At 40.0% G+C, this 20,905-nt stretch overlaps 1 protein-coding gene across 1 annotated transcript in view; it reads left to right on the forward strand.

Annotated features, from left to right (window-relative positions):
* LOC126416745 (ubiquitin carboxyl-terminal hydrolase 20) overlaps window positions 1-20,905 on the forward strand; it is a 187,938-nt gene that overhangs the window by 45,198 nt on the left and 121,835 nt on the right. The window contains exons 7-9 of the mRNA XM_050084581.1: window positions 6,800-6,992; window positions 9,942-10,167; window positions 10,251-10,391. Of these exons, the coding sequence (XP_049940538.1) occupies window positions 6,800-6,992; window positions 9,942-10,167; window positions 10,251-10,391 (560 nt within the window). The remainder of the gene's footprint in view (window positions 1-6,799; window positions 6,993-9,941; window positions 10,168-10,250; window positions 10,392-20,905) is intronic.

The raw sequence follows: 20,905 nt of genomic DNA on the forward strand, positions 1-20,905 counted from the left end.
CCCCCTCCCCCCTCCCCTCTCCTCGCCCCCTCCCCCCTCCCCCCTCCCCTCTCCTCGCCCCCTCCCCCCTCCCCCCTCCCCTCTCTTCGCCCCCTCCCCCCTCTCCTCGCCCCCTCCCCCCTCCCCTCTCCTCGCCCCTCCCCCCTCCTCGCCCCCTCCCCTCTCCCTCACACATATCCCCCTCCCCCTCCCCCAACACGCCATCAGATGACTTCTGGCAAGTGTTACTCTTGTCACAATGCAGTATCTGCTACTTATGGCTAACATCTCAGTTGTTTCTGTCTGGTTCCTAACTCATGTTAGTATTCAGAAGAACAACTCCTCGCCCCCTCCCCCCTCCCCCCTCCCCTCTCCTCGCCCCCTCCCCCCTCCCCCCTCCCCTCTCCTCGCCCCCTCCCCCCTCCCCCCTCCCCTCTCTTCGCCCCCTCTCCTCGCCCCCTCCCCCCTCCCCTCTCCTCGCCCCTCCCCCCTCCTCGCCCCCTCCCCTCTCCCTCACACATATCCCCCTCCCCCTCCCCCAACACGCCATCAGATGACTTCTGGCAAGTGTTACTCTTGTCACAATGCAGTATCTGCTACTTATGGCTAACATCTCAGTTGTTTCTGTCTGGTTCCTAACTCATGTTAGTATTCAGAAGAACAAACAGGTTGATCATTTGGAGAGAGAAATGATTACTCACCCAATATGCGCTTCGATAATCCCGGGTGGGGATTTGCTGGTGGAGATAATACTTCTGCTTATTCAAAGATGGAATAAACTCTGCACTGTTAAAGAGATTACACCTGCATGGTGTTCCTTCTTCCTTTCCTCACAGAAGGAATCCACTGTCACACTTCGTCTCTGCATCAGTCATACAAGATTAACCTGCACTTTTATTTTAAGCAGTGAATCACCCACATGTTCTTTTAGAGCCATGCAAGCAGAAGCTCACTTCATGATGTAATTCCCCCTCTTGGCTCTTCAAACCAGGTGTATACTTCCAGGTTATTTGCCTCTTTCTCCGTAAACTACGTATGGAAAGTTAAACTGGTCCTTTGTTTCTTCCAAGAAAGTGCTTTTTATTCTCAGATCAAGCCTTATAAACCACTATCTGGAGCAGGGTTGGGGTGGTTGAGATTGAGGGTACCTCCAATTACTTTTCAAATATGATTAGTCCTTTTTCTACCACAGTATATTTTTCTTTTTTAGAAGTGACCATTCTTACAGCACTTAAGGAGTCATTATCCTTGATACTAACAGTTCAAAAGATTTCTATGCTTCCAAGTGGGTGGGTTCTGTTCCCATTTTTAACACTTTCACCATATCAAATCAGGGTTGGGCATCTCCCACCGCATGGTGAGCTCCAGGTGACTCCCAGCTGTGTCCACCCATCCTTCAACTTCATTGTCTCTCTCATCCTTTTGTACTATTGTCTGCCTAGTGGTGCTCATCACGTTTTCAGCCTTTTAACTTTTAGAGAACTCCTGTGGAACTGCCAAAAGGAATTGTTTCTACTGTCTTACCCCTGTGATGGCTCAGCAAGGGATCAGATGTGGGGAGGTGCCTTCCATCACAGATGAGCCCGGGGGGGGGGGGGGGGGGGTCACTTGTATGCAAGCATGCAATCATGACCTGTGTATGCTGTCAAGTCACTTTAATGTGACCACCTGTCAAAAACTTGTTTTGCATTTGAGGAGCCATAGCGTGAACAGCCCGATTGATGTGATTACGTTTCAATCTGGAGGGGGGGGGGGGGGCCTGAGGAGTACAGTAAGCTCATCCTGGTGCTTTTTAAAACCACACACGTACACTGGGTATGTGACACAATGCATTTTACTGCTGGTGGATGCCATCATACCGAGGAAAAACAAACTGCATTTAAGGCTGAACATGGTACTCAAGGATAGATGTATACTTTTGTTGATCAACGGTGCTGTCCAGAATGGCAAGATCACCTAGCGAGTGCCCTCCGACCTGTACACTTTCGATTATTGTTGCAGGGTGTTTGCTCTCGGACATTTCACACCAACAGTCATCTGTCCAATGGAGCATAAAACTTGACTCATCTAAAAAGTCATCCTGTTGCCACTCAGTATGTCCACGCATACTTGCTCAGTAGTTTTACTAAATGCCCCTGCCCTGTGCTGAAAGTTTCAAGTTCTGCATTGAGCTATGGCGCTACAGATTTTTTATCTAGTTTGCCGAAACCACACGTCTTCCTGCTTGTTTTAGTTGTCCTTTGTAATCATTGTTACGTCAACCGCTTCATGGTCACTGATACCAGTTTCAATGTGGACATCCTCAAAGAGGTCAGGTCTATTTGTTCCATTAGATCCAATATATTTCCATCATGAGTGGGGTTCCTAACTATCTATTCAAGGTAGTTTTCAGAGAAATCATTTAGTAAAGGTTCACAGGATGTCTTGTCATGCCCACTACTAATAAAACTGTAATTTTCTCAATTAATTGTTGGATGATTAAAGTCTCCACCTGTGATTGTAGGTCCGTCCCGATAGCTGAGTGGTCAGTGCAGCAGTCTGTCATGCCAAGGGGCCCGGGTTCGATCCCGCCTTGTCAGATATTTTCTCCGCTCAGGGACTGGGTGTTGTGTTGTCCTCATTATCATTTCAGCATCATCAGTGAAAGGCAATGGCAAACCACCACTGGACTCACTTCCCTAGACACTCATGTGGTGGACCTCTCTGGTGAGGCTTCCCCCATGATGAGACCCGATGTAAGGCAGAACACAAAGTTAATTAGTATGATTATAGTGTGATTGAGGAACTCATGCAAGTGAATTGAGGTTTTCCCTAAAGTTGTCAGTCACTGCAGGAGATAAGTGTGGTGGGCGATAGAAGGATTCCATTATCATTTTATCCCTACCCCTGAGTCTTGCCCACGCACTCTCACATGCATCTCCAATTTCTGCCTTGGTGGATTTGAGTTTCTCGTCTACTGTGACAATTACACCTTTACCATTTCCCATTTAACTAACCTTTCGATATACATTTAAATTTCTTCCAAAAATCTCACTGCTATCTGTTTCAGGTTTCAACCAGCTTTCTGTACATAGTATTATGTGATCTTCACTGCTTTTCATGAACGCTTCAAATTGTGGCACCTTGTTATGAATGCTTGGGTAGTTTACCATTAGGATTTTAATACTGTCACCTGTGAGAGGCATTTCTTTCGATCTTGCACTGATACTTCTGGGTTTTCTACTACAGCTATCATTATCTGGATTGGATGGAGAGTCACCTAGTCTAAAAAAAACAAACCTTGTGTGCATGCCACACACAGTCAGCTACCTGAGTGGCAGCCTCTGGTATGTAGTGCACACCTGACCTATTTCAGATCTATGGCGCAAGTCCAGGAAGCCGCAGCCTGTCTTGCACAGAACCTTCAAATGACTAGTTCAGTTCTTCCACTCGACTCGGAACCAAAGGGCTATAATCAGTTCTGGGGACAGTAATGCAAATTTTAAGCTTCATTGAAACTTCATGTGCAATGCTGGTCTTCTCAACTTTCTGTGCTAGTCACTGGAATGACCCAAGAATGACACCGGAGCCCAGACGACAGGCATCATTTGTTCCAACCTGCGCCACAATCTGCAAATGGTTGTACCGTGTCCCCTTAATATCTGCTGGAATATCTTCTGCATCTTGTTAAATGAGGCCCCCAGACATATACACTGAGTGCACCTGGTGTCCTTTCCTGTCCCTTGCTGCTATTTCTCTAAGGGGTACCATCAATCTCCACAACTGAACTGCCGAAGTTTAATAGACCCCAACCCTTTTACGTTTGCCTCCTCCTGACAGTGGACAAAACAGATGTCCTGGAAATAGGTGAAGTGAATCCCACTGACTCGGTTTCAATTTCACTGAAAGACAGCACCTCAAACTTTTTGGTTAGCAGGATCAGTACCACATGCTCAGTCTTCCATGATCCACGTCCACCCTGTACATGTAGATTAGTAATTACAGATTGTGTTCTTTCTGCAGAGGAGACAGGATCCACGGGAGAGGATAGTACTTGAGGTACCTCTGCTACAGGTATCACAGGTACACAACTCTCCGGAGCTCTTCCAGCACACCGATTTGCATTAGCTGCCAATCGTTGACAGTAGTCAGGGCAATTTCCAGCCGCTTACATCAACGAACTCATCCTGTTTTAGAGAACAGCATTCACAGTGGAGCTGCATTTTGGTTGGCGCAGTGTGTAGCAGGGCTTTGAACAAATAAATTTAAATTAAGCCTACTGATTATCTTTTAATTTGATGAGCTAAAAAGTTGCTAATTCCCTATAAGAATTAAAGCAAATACGCAAAATGAGATTTCCGTTAAGGCAACAAACAAACCTGTGGTAAGAACTGCTAGTTTCCTTAAATGTTTTGATGTTCATTATAGTCGTTAGCAAACTTGAAAACAGAGTTAATTTATGATAAATGCAGATAATATATATGGCTACTCCTTTTTAAGGAAAACTTGATGTAATACAGTATGTTAGTTAGAAAATCTGCTACAGTGACTAAATCACAGATGTTGATTTGTTACAAGTTGCTTGTAGATTATGCAAACAATGGTAGTTTCTGAAAATTCTCAGAAATACGCGTTTCTGTCCTTGGTCCAAAAGCCAATGATCATGCTTTTTGAACATCAAATAAATCACTCCATTTCCACACCACAATGACAACTACACTGTCCTGTGTCCCCCCAGACATACTTTATACAGGGTGTTACAAAAAGGTACTGCCAAACTTTCAGGGAACATTCCTCACACACAAATAAAGAAAAGATGTTATGTGGACATGTGTCCGGAAATTCTTAATTTCCACGTTAGAGCTCATTTTAGTTTCGTCAGTATGTCCTGTACTTCCTCGATTCACCGCCAGTTGGCCCAATTGAAGAAACGTAATGTTGACTTCGGTGCTTGTGTTGACATATGTGACTCATTGCTCTACAGTACTAGCATCGAGCACATCAGTACGTAGCATCAACAGGTTAGTGTTCATTACGAACATGGTTTTGCAGTCAGTGCAATGTTTACAAATGCGGAGTTGGCAGATGCCCATTTGATGTATGGATTAGCATGGTGCAATAGCCGTGGCGTGGTACGTTTGTATCGAGACAGATTTCTAGAACGAAGGTGTCCCTACAGGAAGACATTTGAAGCAATTGATCGGCATCTTAGGGAGCACGAACATTCCAGCCTATGACTCGTGACTGGGGAAGACCTAGAACGATGAGGACACCTGCAATGGACGAGGCAATTCTTCGTGCAGTTGACAATAACCCTAATGTCAGCATCAGAGAAGTTGCTGCTGTACTAGGTAACGTTGACCACGTCACTGTATGGAGAGTGCTTCGGGAGAACCAGTTGTTTCCGTACCATGTACAGCGTGTGCAGGCACTATCAGCAGCTGATTGGCCTCCACGGGTACAGTTCTGCGAATGGTTCATCCAACAATGTGTCAATCCTCATTTAAGTGCAAATGTTCTCTTTACGGATGAGGCTTCATTCCAACGTGATCAAATTGTAAATTTTCGCAATCAACATGTGTGGGCTGACGAGAATCCGCACACAGTTGTGCAATCACGTCATCAACACAGATTTTCTGTGAACGTTTGGGCAGGCATTGTTGGTGATGTCTTGATTGGGCCCCATGTTCTTCCACCTACGCTCAATGGAGCACGTTATCATGATTTCATACGGGATACTCTACCTGTGCTGCTAGAAAATGTGCCTTTACAAGTACGACACAACATGCACGATGGAGCTCCTGCACATTTCAGTCGAAGTGTTTGTACGCTTCTCAACAACAGATTCGGTGACTAATGGATTGGTAGATGCGGACCAATTCCATGGCCTCCATGCTCTCCTGACCTCAACACTCTTGACTTTCATTTATGGAGGCATTTGAAAGCTCTTGTCTATGCAACCCCGGTACCAAATATAGAGACTCTTCGTGCTCGTATTGTGGACCGGCTGTGATACAATCCGCCATTCTCCAGGGCTGTATCAGCGCATCAGGAATTCCATGCGACGGAGGGTGGATGCATGTATCCTCGCTAACGGAGGACATTTTGAACATTTCCTGTAACAAAGTGTTTGAAGTCGTGCTGGTACGTTCTGTTGCTGTATGTTTCCACTCCATGATTAATGTGATTTGATGAGAAGTAATAAAATTAACTCTAACATGGAAAGTAAGCATTTCCGGACACATGTCCACATAACATATTTTCTTTCTTTGTGTGTGAGGAATGTTTCCTGAAAGTTTGGCTGTACCTTTTTGTAACACCCTGTATACCCTCCACACATGTTTTTCCATGTGCTGTCTGTGAATGGTTATTGCATGTTGACGTCAAATGTAGTCGGTGGTCACATGAATTTGATTGGACTGTGTAATTTTTTCAGCTGTGCAATTATTTCCCATCTCTGGCATGAATATTGTTCTCGGTGCCTCATTTTTACCACTACTGAATATTATCATATTTCAGTCATATTTCTAGCTGGGAGTAATCCATAATGTAGGGACTGATGCCCTTATTGTTTAGCCCCTTAACTCCTAACCAGGCAACCAACTTCTCCTGTAGCAATAGTCACAACATAATATTTTTACTGTGAGGATTGTAAAAGTCAACAGCAACTCCTAAATTCTTTGTTAGAGTATTATCTTTTTTTTTTTTTTTTTCATCCATGAGTGCCAGTATTAAACCAGTCTTAAATTGGTAGCTACTGTTCAACATTTAAAATGGTGTTTGTGTGTCATAAATGCAGAATAATGTTCCCAGGTGCTAATTACTGTTTTGTTTGAAACAGATGACAACCAGCACATTCGGCGAAATTCCTTTGAAGACATTTCTGATGAGGATGATGAACATACTGGCGGTAGAGGAAGTGGAGGCGGCGGAAACTCTAGCCAATCTGAAGCTGAATATGAAACATGTGATTCAGGTGTGAGTGAGAGGTCTTCATTAAGTGACGAAGGGGAAAGATCATCAAGCAAAAACAGGTATGACTTTCTATCAGCAGTTTTTGCTTGTGATGTATTATTTGGTGCAAGACATCCAGAAAAATTCCAGTAAATGCCCTGGTGAATGAAATTTCACGTTTTTGTGAGAAAGTTTGTTATTTCATATCTGTATTTGTTTTATAAAGTTAAATTAATCTTTCTAGTAATCTGGTTGTTCTTGGGTATGGGTTTCAACAGGTATGTCAGAATATGTGAGACTGGTCACTGAGTGTGTAGAAATCAGTCTCTAGTAAAGTTAGTTACCCTTTGACCAATATCATCACTCACTGGATAGCGGTGCTTGATTGTTATGTTTCTTTTGTTGATGACAGAATAATCTCCTGTGAGGTCCATTATTAAAACCAAATAAAAGCTTGGTATGCGACTGTTATCTTTAATCATTCAAAACAAACTTGCATTACTGTCCATTACCCCATACATTTAAGCTGATAAATAGCAACTCCTGTGGTTGTTATAACAAAAATTTACACATTCTGGTCCACAGGGCCACTTTGTCTTCAATTTAACGAGTAATTCGGCATGTCAGTTTTTGTAATGGTTACTCAAGATTTTGAGAAAATGCCAGTTCTCACTGTTCCTAAAACTTGTCTTCATGTGATATCAAATTACTTTCTCTCGAGATCTTTGGATTGTTTCAAAGCTCCTACAGAATGGTACATAATTGTCATCTTCGGAAGATTGTTTGAGAATATATTATAGACTAATTCAACATCTTTCAACGAAGTAATTCAAAAGGATTTTGCCTTCAATTTCTTGCCAATTACTTGACATTTCACTAAGAGAAAGCATTTATGGATCTTAAGTATTTTGGATAATATGTATCAATTATCTGTTTGATATTAAAAGACCCACAATAATATAGCAATTTGTGCTTCTGAGCGTATAAAACTTGTTACATTTTATCTCAGCACCAGTCCTCAGTAGTAAGAAAATGGCTTTGCTTATATGATTAAAATTCTGGCTGGTACATTCTGTTTCATTGACACTGCCTACACTGTTGCTTTCTGGATACATTTTTTCAGAATCTTATTATGGAGGTATGTTTAGTTCCCCAGATCACCTGACTTTAATCCTAGTGGTACTGAGTGGGTCAGAGTATCTTGGATCCTGTTTTGACCTGTCTTCATGAGTTTTTGGCAGCATTGAGTGAGTTCAAAGCTGGATGATACCCGAATGCTCTTGGTGTATCGAAAATGTTGTGTCATAAAATGCCATAGCAGATAGTTCCTTAATAAAATGAGAAATGCAAGTTCATTTTTGTCAGTGTATGTACACTACCCACCATAGCTTGGAAACACAAAGTGATTGTGGACAGTGGAAAGGGAATATATTATAAAATTGCATTTTATTTTCTTGTAAATGTTTATTAAGCTCAAACCGTACTTAGGTAAATGCAGCCATAAAATATTAAGATTCCTCAAAATAGTCAGCCTTTGCTTTAATCACTGCCTTGCATACTCTCGGCATGTGACAGGTCAAGTTTGCCAGATTTCAGTTGGAATTAGTCTCTCTTCTTGCTGCTGGACCTCCCACAGGTGTGTCACACTCATGATTCCCCATTTTCAAATCATCCTGTCCACCTTGTCCCACAATAACTCAATTGGGTCACAATCAGGGGACAGGGGAGACCCTACCACTTTTTTTTTTTTTTCCTCTGAACCTCTGTAGACTTAACACAGTTTTGACAAAATGGGATGTATGTTTTGGGTTGTCATCTTGCTGCAAAACGAACCTTTTTCCAATCAGACGCAAGCCAGATGTCGTGGCTCATTTCTGTAGAATGGCATAATAATCCTTTTTGTTCATTTTTCCATCTACTTTAACCAAATCGATTTTATTACATCCGAAAGAGCCCCTTACAATCACAGAACCTCTTCCATGCTTCACACTTGGAATTATGCACTGAGGGTTCAAGCATCCATGGAGTAAATGGCATATGAATTGTCGGTGTTCACTTCCAGATATTTCAAACTTGGGTTCATCAGTGAATAAGGTTGTTTCCTAATTCACTGCTATAGGATGTGCTGTAGCCCATTGAATCCTTTTTTTCTTGTTAAGAGGGCACAATGGTGGTTTCCTTGCTGCTAGATAACCCTGGAGGCTGCCAACTGCAGTTTCACTGTTGACTCACTCACTGGTGTATCCCAAGTTGTGTTTAGTTAAGCAGTCAATTTTTGGGCAGTTTTGAATCTATTATGTTTATTAGTCACTAACAAATACTTTTCCTGTTGTTTGATATTTTTCTGGATGCTCCTGAACAATGACGATCATCATAGGTGCCTATATCTCGATACCAGTGTACGGTCGTAACAACTCCACTGATGGAAATCTTTAATTTCTTTGATATTTATTGGGCAGTATTACCTTCGTGGTGCAGAGTGATTATCTTTACCTGTAAGTCATTAGGAATCTGGCAATTTGCAGCCATTTTCAGTTACTTTCGCTATATGTACCACATCCTTTCGTGGCATGTTGAACTGCAACTGAACAGAACTGTAAACAACTTACCCACACAAAGTCGTGCTGCCTGCTGGCACCACCTGGCATGTTTAGTGGAAAGCTTGGACAGGTAAAATCAGTTTATATAAAACTGTGCCATATCAATGTGTATTTATTTATACAATAATTATCTGTACAGTATTGAAAGTGACATAATTAATTGTTATTTGAGCATACTATTCTGTATTCTAACCAATAACTTGAGTAGATCACTCCCACCTTGCTACATTGTAATAGGCAGCATGATGTTTCAAAACTTATTAAGAGTAGTGTATAATGTGTGCATCTCGTAACATGATAGTGATAGAAGGCTCGTACTTTGACATAACACAAGTGAAGCCTGATGGGAGCTTATATTCATTTTTTGAAAAGAAACTTGCACTTTGTTCAAAGAGTAGTTGTGAAGTAGTAATTGTTTTTTAATTCAAGGCTCTACAGTATTCACAGGTCCAGATCTCCATCTCCTTCTGAACGTGGGTCACGTCTGTGCAAGCCTACTTCAGCAGCTTGCAATCGTGGGCCTTCCTGTTTGCCGTCTTCTGCTCCCGGGCCTGGAGCGTCACGCAAGAAACACCCTGTTAAGCACCGGAGTATCATTTCTGATGTATTTGACGGAAAGCTGCTGAGTTCTGTGCAGTGCCTTACATGCGATAGGGTTGGTACATGAAGATGGTATGTCATTTGTGTGCTTAGTGTTTTTGTCTGTATGTATAATGGTGTGACCTGGGTTTCTGACAGATATCAACACGTGTTGAGACTTTCCAAGACCTATCATTGCCGATTCCAAGCAGAGACCACATTCACATGTTACATCAAGGCTCCTTAACTCCACAGAAAGGAGGACTCTCAGCTTGTTCTGATGTCTACACAGGAGACCAGGTGAGGTCATTTCTGTCAGTAACAGCATGCCACATGACTGTATTAATGAGATTCAAGACAGGAGGATGGGCAGCATTGGTTGTGTCTGAGTTTCTGTTTGAACTCTGTAATGTCAAGTGGTACCACATGTGATTTTATTTATGATGAGTCATCATGACTTGGATGTAATTGCATTGAAGATTGATACACAGTAGCAAAAATCAATCTGCAATAGAAACCTTAAAATTTATGGCTGAATCTGCCCTTCCTTCGGTATTGGATCACAGACCTTTTTGTTGCTCATCTCGAGAAAATATTCCAAGATTTCAGGAACGTGCAGCTTTGTTTTATATAGGAATCAGATAAATTTAAAAAAAACTGTGTAAGTTGTTCTTTTTTAATTACATAGTAGACTAATAAAATTCTGTGTGTTTTAGCCAGTGCTCTGTTAGGCTTCCTCTTGCATGTTACCTAGGGAAAATTGCCCACGAAGTATATTAGGGCACACATAAGAAGGCCACTGAGTGAAGCATTCTGCATTGGCAGAGAGGGAAAATACTTTGCAACGTCCGCAGTGCTGTCAGCACTATGCTGGCAGCTGACTGGGCCACAAGCAGTCGAGCACGCCTAGTAATAATGTTAATACGTTTGCCCATTCCAGTGGATAGGCTGTGCACCTGGTCAAGAATATTCTACTTACACTGTAATTTCACATTTTAGCCAGCCATTGTCTCGCTATTTTCATGGTTCCAAACTGTTTTTGTTTTACTGATTTTAATAATGCGTGTGCAACTACAGAAATAATGTGGTTTTCATCCTTACAAGCAATTCCTCTTTATGAGTTGAAACAGCATCGGTGGCGGTGTTATCTGTGTAAAACTGTATAGAAAGCAACTGCAGTACTGTAGCCACATAAATGAACAATACCCTCCCGATTTTATAGACAGCGGAATTGTCTGCCACCACTTCCGAACCAGACAGCAAAGACACACACACACACACACACACACACACACACACACACACACACACACACACTGCAATGATTTAGACTGCGCTAGTGAAAATGTTGTGCCCAAGCGAAGATGACAGCAGTGTGAATGGATTTTAACAGCAACATGACTCTACAAAAATTACAAATGACACTCTCTTTGCAAAAGTGTACCTGGACCAGCCAAACCAGGTACATAAAGAATATATGTGGAACTAAACAAGAAAACTCCCATTGATCAGTAAGTAATAACACTGAAATATGTCTAAGTGTAAATATAAACAATGTACTCATGTTGCCCTACAGTGACATTAATGTATTTTGAAATAATGCTGTCTGTTGATCATATACTCAGTTAGGGTATAATTAACCCACAGCTATTATGGAGGTCTAGTGTGGGATGTAATTATCATACGGTGGCGAAGCTTGGTAGATATGCTAATGCATTAATGCAAAACTGATTTGATTTACATTGGGAAACAAAACAAAAAAAGTTCAAGTTTTGGCCAGAAGGTGCAAATCTGGTGCTGTACACTGTTTGCGTGATGGTATGACATCCATGCTGTCATTTGACAAGCCATATTGTGAAAAAACAGTATGGCTATTGAGAAGAGAGACCGTTTGCTGTTAGTGAAACTGTTTTATGTGAACTGCAGTAATTACAGTGCTGCATTAATAGTGTCATTGACTGAAAGGTCTGAGGAGAGGCCTGATGTCATTACACGGTTTAATGATGATGGTAATTAAATTTGAAAATGCTGGTGAGCTGGGTGTGGCATCTGGAAGAGGGAGGCATCCTATCCCGGTGGAAGTAATTAACAAGGTTGATGTTGCTGTAACTGACAATGCAGCAAGTGCCCTGGATGGCATTAGTGCTATTGCTCGTGCAGTGTGTCAAGAATTGCCCATACCATGGTCAACAGCATGTAAAGTTTGCAGTCTACATTACACTGCTATCTATACAAGATCCCAATGGTGCACCAACTGAAACCTCATGATGCATAGCAGTGTTCTGAATTTTCTCTTTGGTTTCTGGCACGCATCGAAGTTGACGAGGTACGGCCGGACAATGTTCTGTGGACTCATGAGGCACATTTAATACTAAACGGTGCAATGAATACACAGAACTAACAAATTTTATGTATTGTCAAACTGCATGTTGTGTATAAAGAGCCATTGCACTTGCTGTATGTGACTGTGCGGTGTGGATTCACAAGCACCTTTATTCTCGATCTGCTCTTCTTTGAAGAAAATACACCCAGAGTGCCTGTTAGGTCTATCACAACATTTGCATGTTATCAAAACCCTCTTGTACAGTATGCAATTCCTGCTCTGGAATAGCGCAACTGTGTGGAAACTACTGTTTTCATGAAAGATGGGGCAACACCTCATGTCATTCGCCTAGTAAAAGATCTGCTTAATGCATACTTCAAATCTCCAGAAGTACTTCCACATGCATAGCGTGCAACATCAACTGATCTGAATCCATGATACTTTTGGCTCTGGGGAATATCTAGAAGGATGCATTTGCCAGGGACATGTTCATTCTTACCTGATCTGAAAGCCAGTATACAGGAACACAGTGCTCTGATTCCACCGGAACTGCTACGAGCAACTGTTGATCACGTTGTTTTACAGGTGCATCATCTTTTTGACATCTCCAGTGCTTGTGTCGAACAAATTGTGTTAGAACATTTCTATTCATCTTTCTTGCATTCACAGCACCAGATTTGCATGTGATTGCCAAAATTGGAACTAATTTTTTTCCAGCAAAAATCAGTTCCGCATTTACACTTTATTATATGTACAATGTTTTGCTGCCATATGGTAATTACAGCCCATACTAGACATATGTGAGTAGCTGTACTTTAATTATAACCAACTGGTACATGTGCTATATGAGTAAATTTTCAAGTCAACCTTGTGAACTACTCATCTAAATAGTCTTGTACTTGCTCAGTTTGTCAAGTCACAACAACATCAAAAATACCAGCTTTGTGACATGTGAGAAATTATTTTCATTTACACTCACACAATAGCTACTGGCGATCACTATTTGACTTTACACAAATAAACTATAAAACTGCATAATCACTGTTTCAAAGGCTGATTCATAGTTACTAATAACATGTAATGCAACTACATGCTAAACAGCCATACAGACCAGGCGATAATGAATTTAATACTTCAGGCTAATAAATAGGTACTATAATCTTCGCTGTCTGACAGGTTTGTTATGAAATGATCCATAGTACAGTTCCTACTAATTTCTTGTTGATAAAAGTCTGCCTGTAATTTTTATGTATGCTTTACACCATCTGCCTATGCAGAAATCGTGATACTTTCGATCACTGTATGCAGAAGACTCTGATATGGTGGCAATCTAATTACTTGGTGCCCATCTTGTTTAGCTATCTTCTTCTATTTATAGCTATGGTATGCACAGATGTTGACTCTACTATAAGTCTTTTCAGGTCAAGGCTCTTCAGTAACTCTCTCATCTGTACCATATCTCTAGCACAGGCTGCCATTGACACCTATTTTGCTTTTATTGTGCCCAGTGCAGCAGCAGCTTGTTTCATACTCTTCCAGTACATCATAAATCCTGCCAGTATTATCAAAAGTCTGGCAATACTTTTGTGATCATCTACACGAGTAGCCCAATCAGCCTCAGTAAATGCTTAAGTATTTGTCCAATGGGATAATATGTAAGTTTGTATTGCCCTGTTTCCTTCACATATCGTAGTACCCCTTTCGTTGCATTCCAGTTATTCATGTTAAATTTTGAACACATTGTGACAACATTATCACTGAAAAAACTATGTCTGGCCAAGTTATCTGTAAGAGGTGATGGGATCTACCAATAAGCTCTTTAGTTTTAAGTTCATCATCACCCTTCTCATCAAGGAAATGTGGTTTCATTTTCATCAGTCTCTCAGCTCCCGTAGCATTTTTAAGTCGCAGTCTGTCGAATATGTGATTAATGTCCTGCATCTGTGAAATACTAATAATTCCGTCTTCACTCCTAACTTGGGTGACACCATGCCTGTGTGCTTGGTTTTGAAGGAGCATAATATCGAATTAATCCCAGTTTTTCTAGTGATTTATGTAAATCATAATTGTAGCATCTACTGCTTTGTTTCAGTCTATATATTGACTTGTTTAACTTGTAAACAAAACTTTCTTGGCCTTTCTTGATAAAATCTTCTGGCTGGAGCATTTATGCATTTTTCTTTAATTTGCTGTGCAGATATGCACTCTTTGCACTGTACTGATCAGTAGCGCAATTTTTCTCAATGCAGTCTGCTATCAATTGACAAATCGTTTCGAAATTTAAAACAGAAGAATAAATCTTGTTACAGTCTACACCTTCTACTTGGCTAAAGTCTTTTGCAGCTAAACAAGCTTTAAAAATTTGCTTCTGATCTGTTTTCTTCTTCTTAAATACCCATCTGTTCTTTACAGGAATTACACCAGATGGTGGATGACCAATTTACAAACATCATGATTCTTCAAGAAGTTAATGTTTGCACTGATTGCAACTATCCATTTCGCTACCTCATCAGGATTAAGTGCTTAATGGTTTGATATTGTTCCTTCCTCACACAAAGTTCATTTCTTGTTCTTCAGTTGGAATGACGTGTCGTTCACTGACACTTGCTTAAACCTTTTTGTTATATCCTTTCTTACCCTGCAAAGTTCTCATGGAGTTTCTGCACTTTCCTGTATTACCTTCAGTTTTATCCAAAGTTTCCTCCTTATCTGATAAATCATAAAATTCCTCTGCAGTGCTCGAATATTCTTTCACTTCATATTTAATCTTCAGTACTTGGAAATGTTAATACACCTTCATTGCACAGTCTGGCAAATTCTTTCTGATGTATATTTTCATTTGAACATTTGCCATTCAAAAATGGTTTGAACATACAGTTCCTAGAATTCACAATCTTCTAGATTCAACGTAGATCTTATAATCTTCTTTACCGAAAGTAACCTTTCCGTCGTTTGCGGTGAGCTGCCTTACAGATAAGATTTCGTGGTTGATCTTGGGTACAAGAGAGGAATTTTAAGCTTAAAATTCTTTAGCCAAACCTTTATTGTTGATTATCTTTGCACTTACTGCACCTTTCCCCATGGTATGCCATCAGCTGAAGTTATGATTTCAACTAAAATATTTTTATCAACAGCTCAAAAATAATTTTCATTTAGAACCATGTTATGAATTGCCCCGGAACCCACTATCCTGCTGTCACTATTCAGTGTAACTGTGACACAGGAAGCACTCATACTAACAGCACCTCATATCTTCACTGTCGTTCAAATTTCACCTTCTCAGGATGGTCTCTGAACACGTGATCAACTTTGCGGCAGCTGCAGCAAACGGAAGTACCTTTCCATGTTCTTTCTTTCTTCATTTGTTCTTTTCCTATGTCATCTTATTCTGTAAATGGCATTTTCAGTGCCTTAATATCACAATTAAACAAAACTGTAACTAAAGCTTCCCATTCATCTGCAAGTCCTTGTAAAATAGTAATTACTAGATTCTGCAAGATGCCATTGTTGCACCTAACCTCCATAAAAGTTTAGAAATACTTTTGGAGTAAACGAGATGATTCACCAAAGACAAGAAGCATTGAGTCGTTGACAGGCATGCACAAAAAAGAAAGAAAGAAAGAAAGAAAGGTTGCCTAGTTTTTAAAGATCTCCTTTACTCAGAAAGTATTTACTTTCTACCAGAATTTTCCTACAAAATTATACTTCCATAAAAGTTTTTCAATTTAGGACAGAGTCTGTAGAAAGCAGTATAGGCAACATACGGTACCACTGATCACGGCTTCCCATTTGAGACCGTGCAAGTTACATTAATCCTTTCCTAGACTACCTTAATTAATTGACATGTAGGATTACCTGCTACTTCTTTTCTGTAAATCTCTCATTTTCGATGTCCATCGAATCAGTTCTTGTAGCAGATTGAATTCTTTAGAAGATGCAAGCAGGTAACCTGTGATAAATTGAAGTGTTGGTAGCTAATCAGCTTGAAATAAGTTCCATGATACCAAAAAGATGCATTTATTAGCGAACATCATAAAACAGTTTTCAGTGAAGTAACTGAAACAATTTTTCACATAAAGTTACTGACAGCCGAGAGCATGGCTAAGAAGACTAGTACAGAGAACAGACTCGGATTACACCCACTCATAAACTATCACAAATGAGCTGACTCTGAGAACATCCTGTCACCGACTGGTGAGATTGGCATGCAGCCGAATCTTTTGCATGCTTCATAATTATTTGTACGTTATTGGTAGTTTAATAATATTAGTTTCATTGTTGATTTGACTAGTATACTGCAGAGTGTTAGTGTCTTATTAAAACTCTCATGACACAAAGGCTCCTCCAAGTATTTGATGTGTCAAAAGAGTGGACTATGATAACTATTATTTAACAAAGAAAATCCTCAGTTACGAGTGTAAATGTATGCGGTTCCCCCACATATGGATCACGAGGCACGATTCCTTCTCATCACTGACTACCTCTTCTCATTCCAGTGACCCACTACTGCGCCATGGTCCATCTGTTACTGAAATCTCCATGGGAAACAGCATCTCGTTTGATGCTGTTGCATTCTGCAATGCTGATTAAGGGAGTGAATTACTTCTGCAAGCTGCTGCATGCCAATAAAATTTAAAATTTAGAAAATAAATAAAATGCCGTCCAAAATAAGAAGAATGTTACAATCTTGATCCTCAGGTTCATCACCAATTTTCACTAGATCTACCTCAGTTTTGTTTCAGTCCTAGATAATTTTCCATAGATTCACAGTTCTTCATTTTTGGTGAATATAATTTTTGTCTTAGTTGCACAGTGCAGAATTTGCTATCCTCTGGGGCATATCATTTTTGAGGTTCTTCCCACACTGTTTTTGGTTTGTCAAATTTTGTGTATGCATTTGCTGCTTGTCCCATATGGAAACTACAGTTTCTGCTAGCGCTTTTCATTGACGTGTTATATATGCCTCTTCAACAACAACTAATGCAGCTTCACCAGGTTCTGTCTTGGCAGGTTCAGTTACAGCCCACAAATTAGAATCTTATCAGAATCATTTTCATTTGATGCACCCAGGATGCATAATTAACTCCGTTTAGTTTCTCAATGCTCTCTTATATTTTACAAATCTCTCTACTTTTATTAAAAGAAAATGTTTTCTTTCCCATGAAATTCACAAACACAGATCGGCACCAATTAAGTTTTCCAAATGTGTCGTGCAAAAATATTCTGTTGTTTTAGCCAAATATCTCGTCTTTGCTATGTTTGTGAGTTTTAGATTGGATCATTGATACTAACTCACTTTTCTGTTTTCTTTTTTTAGCATTTCTGGGCCCATAATCAGTGTCGAATAAAATGGTCGTATTACATACATTAATATTTATTAATCCAAAAGAATCATAGAGAAACAAAATTTCTTTTTTACTGGAACAGAGGGTTCAGTTTTATTTTTAAACATCGAAGATAATCCAATCATGTCACAAAATGGAATAAATAAAGGAGCTCTCGTCCATTTGTATAACTCTTAAGAAATACAGTGTATGTCATCTCACTGTGGTAATCCATATAAATCAACTGTGAAGCCTTTAAATATTAGTTTACTTGGAGGAGTAAACCCAGTGTCTGTTGACCCTGCATGTATGATAATAATGTGACTTTCCTAGCAGAACTTTCAGACCACTGTCAATTTTCCAGCACTTTGATCTTGGAGCTGCAGTATAATTCCTCTACCTGAGGAATTTTCTTCCAGTATTCATCTTATGATATCGGAAGACCGTGTCGTCGTATGAGGATCAGAGGAACATAACTCCATTTTAGCTACTTTACAGGAGGTTAAAAAATGATATTTTAAGAAGTACATTTCGTTTTTCAGTGACTAATACAAACTTTATTGAAAAATTTCTACACTACACATACATACACTTAAAAATCTGTCAGATGATAATATATTTATAAAAATGGTTCTTACTGGACTACCACTATTAATTTTTAATATAGTGCTAAGGAGATACGTCTTTATGATCCTAAGTGAATAAATCTACATAGAGGTTTTACACTTTGGAGATATGCATTTGATTTGCCAAAATATAACATACAAAGGTGATTTACTCACTAAAACAGATAGGGTACAGTAAAAGTAAAAACATATGAGCGGAATTTGTACTTACATCACCAATGAATGTTCCCTTTCTAGCTAACTTCATCACAACTGTTGCCACCACAGTATGAATCTCCAGCTATTTCTTCTTGAAGACTCTTGTAAAATGCGTGGTACTGTTCCCTGATAATGCCACTGCGGCATAGATCCAGGAGGTCTTTTACCTTCTCTTCCTGAAGTTTCAGTGCTCCATGGTATTTCGGTTCCAACTGGAAGATTGTATCGGAATTTCGTGATTTTCTGGAAACTGGCAAACTTCTGAATTGTTGATTATGGAAATGCTTGAAAAAGATGTGATTAACATCACTTTTGCGATATTGAAGTTGCGTCACTTTCAGCCATTGCACTTGATTTCCTTCACTGTCAATTTTAGTATTCTTAAACTTTTCCTTCTGCAAAGCACCAAAATCCAAAAAGTCCTTCTGGTCCATTTCAATGACTTCATACAGTCTTTGTTTTGTAGCAGTTTGAACAACTGTATACCGCCCCAAAGGGTCATAAATATTAACATTTTTTGCAGCCCTCTCTATATGGGCATGGACTGAATCACACTCCATTAAAGAGTGGCCAGGCTCAAAGAAGCACTGCTGTATCACCAGGATGTTCAGTGTTTGGACAGCATGAAGGAACATGGTACTCATGTTGACATTTAGGTTCTGTCCACCACAAGTGTCTGAGAACAAAACAACTGGACGGCCATCTGCAATCTTCTGGAGTTCTTGAAATACACATGATGCTACTTCAATTGAGCCGAGTGTAGCCACACCTTCATGCCACATGTAATTTCTAGCTTTCCTGGTAACAGTATTGTATACTGTGAGAGCCTCCTTTCTCTTTAGATGTTCTGAGTGCTGGTCTTTCTCTGCCTCTTGATTTTCTTCAGAGAGATTTTGAAAGCGATAGCAGTGGTCACATACATCTTTTTTTGGTACATGAAAGCCTAAGTTAAACTCTGTATTGAATATTTCTCTGTAAAGCCAATATTTTTCAGCAGTAACCTGTTCCTCTTTGCAACGTTTCTTATATAATTCGTGCATTATGTGTATATTCAAATCTCCTGGTAAGAACTGTCGCACAGTGCTCTGTCGGCAGTAATGCGATGGAATGGTAGGAAATGATTTTATATGGTTCCTTATTCTCTCCCTTGCCTTGTCTGATCTCCGTATACCTGGACAATGATGACCCCCTCTTGTTAGCAGACAGAATCATGTTGCTGCTGTCCCTTTTCTTCTGTATATAGCGCACAAATGTTTCTGATATATTAAAAATGCTAAGGAAAAACCCTAAACACACGAACTTCACTACCATTTTTCAGGAGAACGTACTTCTTTGTGACACTTCTTCGAGACTGCGCACCTGCAGAACGTGACCTTGCTTTAGGTACCACCTTAATAAGTGGAGCTAAATACTGTCGCTGCTTTTCTAAATCTTTCATCATCCAGAATCATTGGAACATCTGTCTCCCTTCAGTCTCGTTGATGTTCTCGCTACACTTTCTCGGGCATTTGGAACAATCCTTGTACTTAAATGATCTGGCTGGTACTTCTTTATTACCAGTTGATTTGTACGCCTTTCCTGACTGCCTATTCATTTTTCTTATGTTCTTTTTCCACTTGCCAGTGTTCTTACTTCTTTTTCACATTTTATTTTCCTTACCAACTTCATTTCCTCTGTCAGATTGCTCATGTTCTTGATCATTAGACTCAACGGTCACTGGATTAACTTCTTCCTGTTGCATGTTCATTAACATTGTAAAACCTTTGCCCACACAAATTGAAGAATCAGGACTGAATAGCTGATTTGTCAGTGAACGTGGATTTCCGTATTGTATCTCCTTTGTGACATTACCTGGAAAGGAGAAAATTATATTACTGACATTAGTGCCTTATCTAGCATAATATACCACATTAGTCAACTGTGAATCTTACAGTCCCATTGTATTTTAAAATATTATGACGTGCGATAATTACGACAAAATGTACTGCTTCACCCAAAGACAATAAATGTGGCCCTAGCTCTGTTGAAATGCACATGTGTTGTTATTTTAGTAACATCGCAGTTAGGAGAAGAAATAAATCACAATGTAATTGAGGACCACTAAGAAAATGCGTACACACAATCATATTCAAACGATAGTCCCAGTATATGTATTTTGTTTGTCAAATAATTTGTGACTAAGAAATTTGTATTTGAAATGTTAAACAAGATCCACGGATTATCATTTAGCTTACTGAGGTTTTCTAAAGATAGTTGCAGTTTCTGTTGAACTGCAGCTCTCCTTTTCTTTGGCCTCGGAGATGGTGATGGTGATGGTGATGGTGATGACGAGGAATCCATGCT

Source organism: Schistocerca serialis, chromosome 8 (assembly GCF_023864345.2).
Source record: "Schistocerca serialis cubense isolate TAMUIC-IGC-003099 chromosome 8, iqSchSeri2.2, whole genome shotgun sequence".
Lineage (NCBI taxonomy): Eukaryota > Metazoa > Arthropoda > Insecta > Orthoptera > Acrididae > Schistocerca > Schistocerca serialis.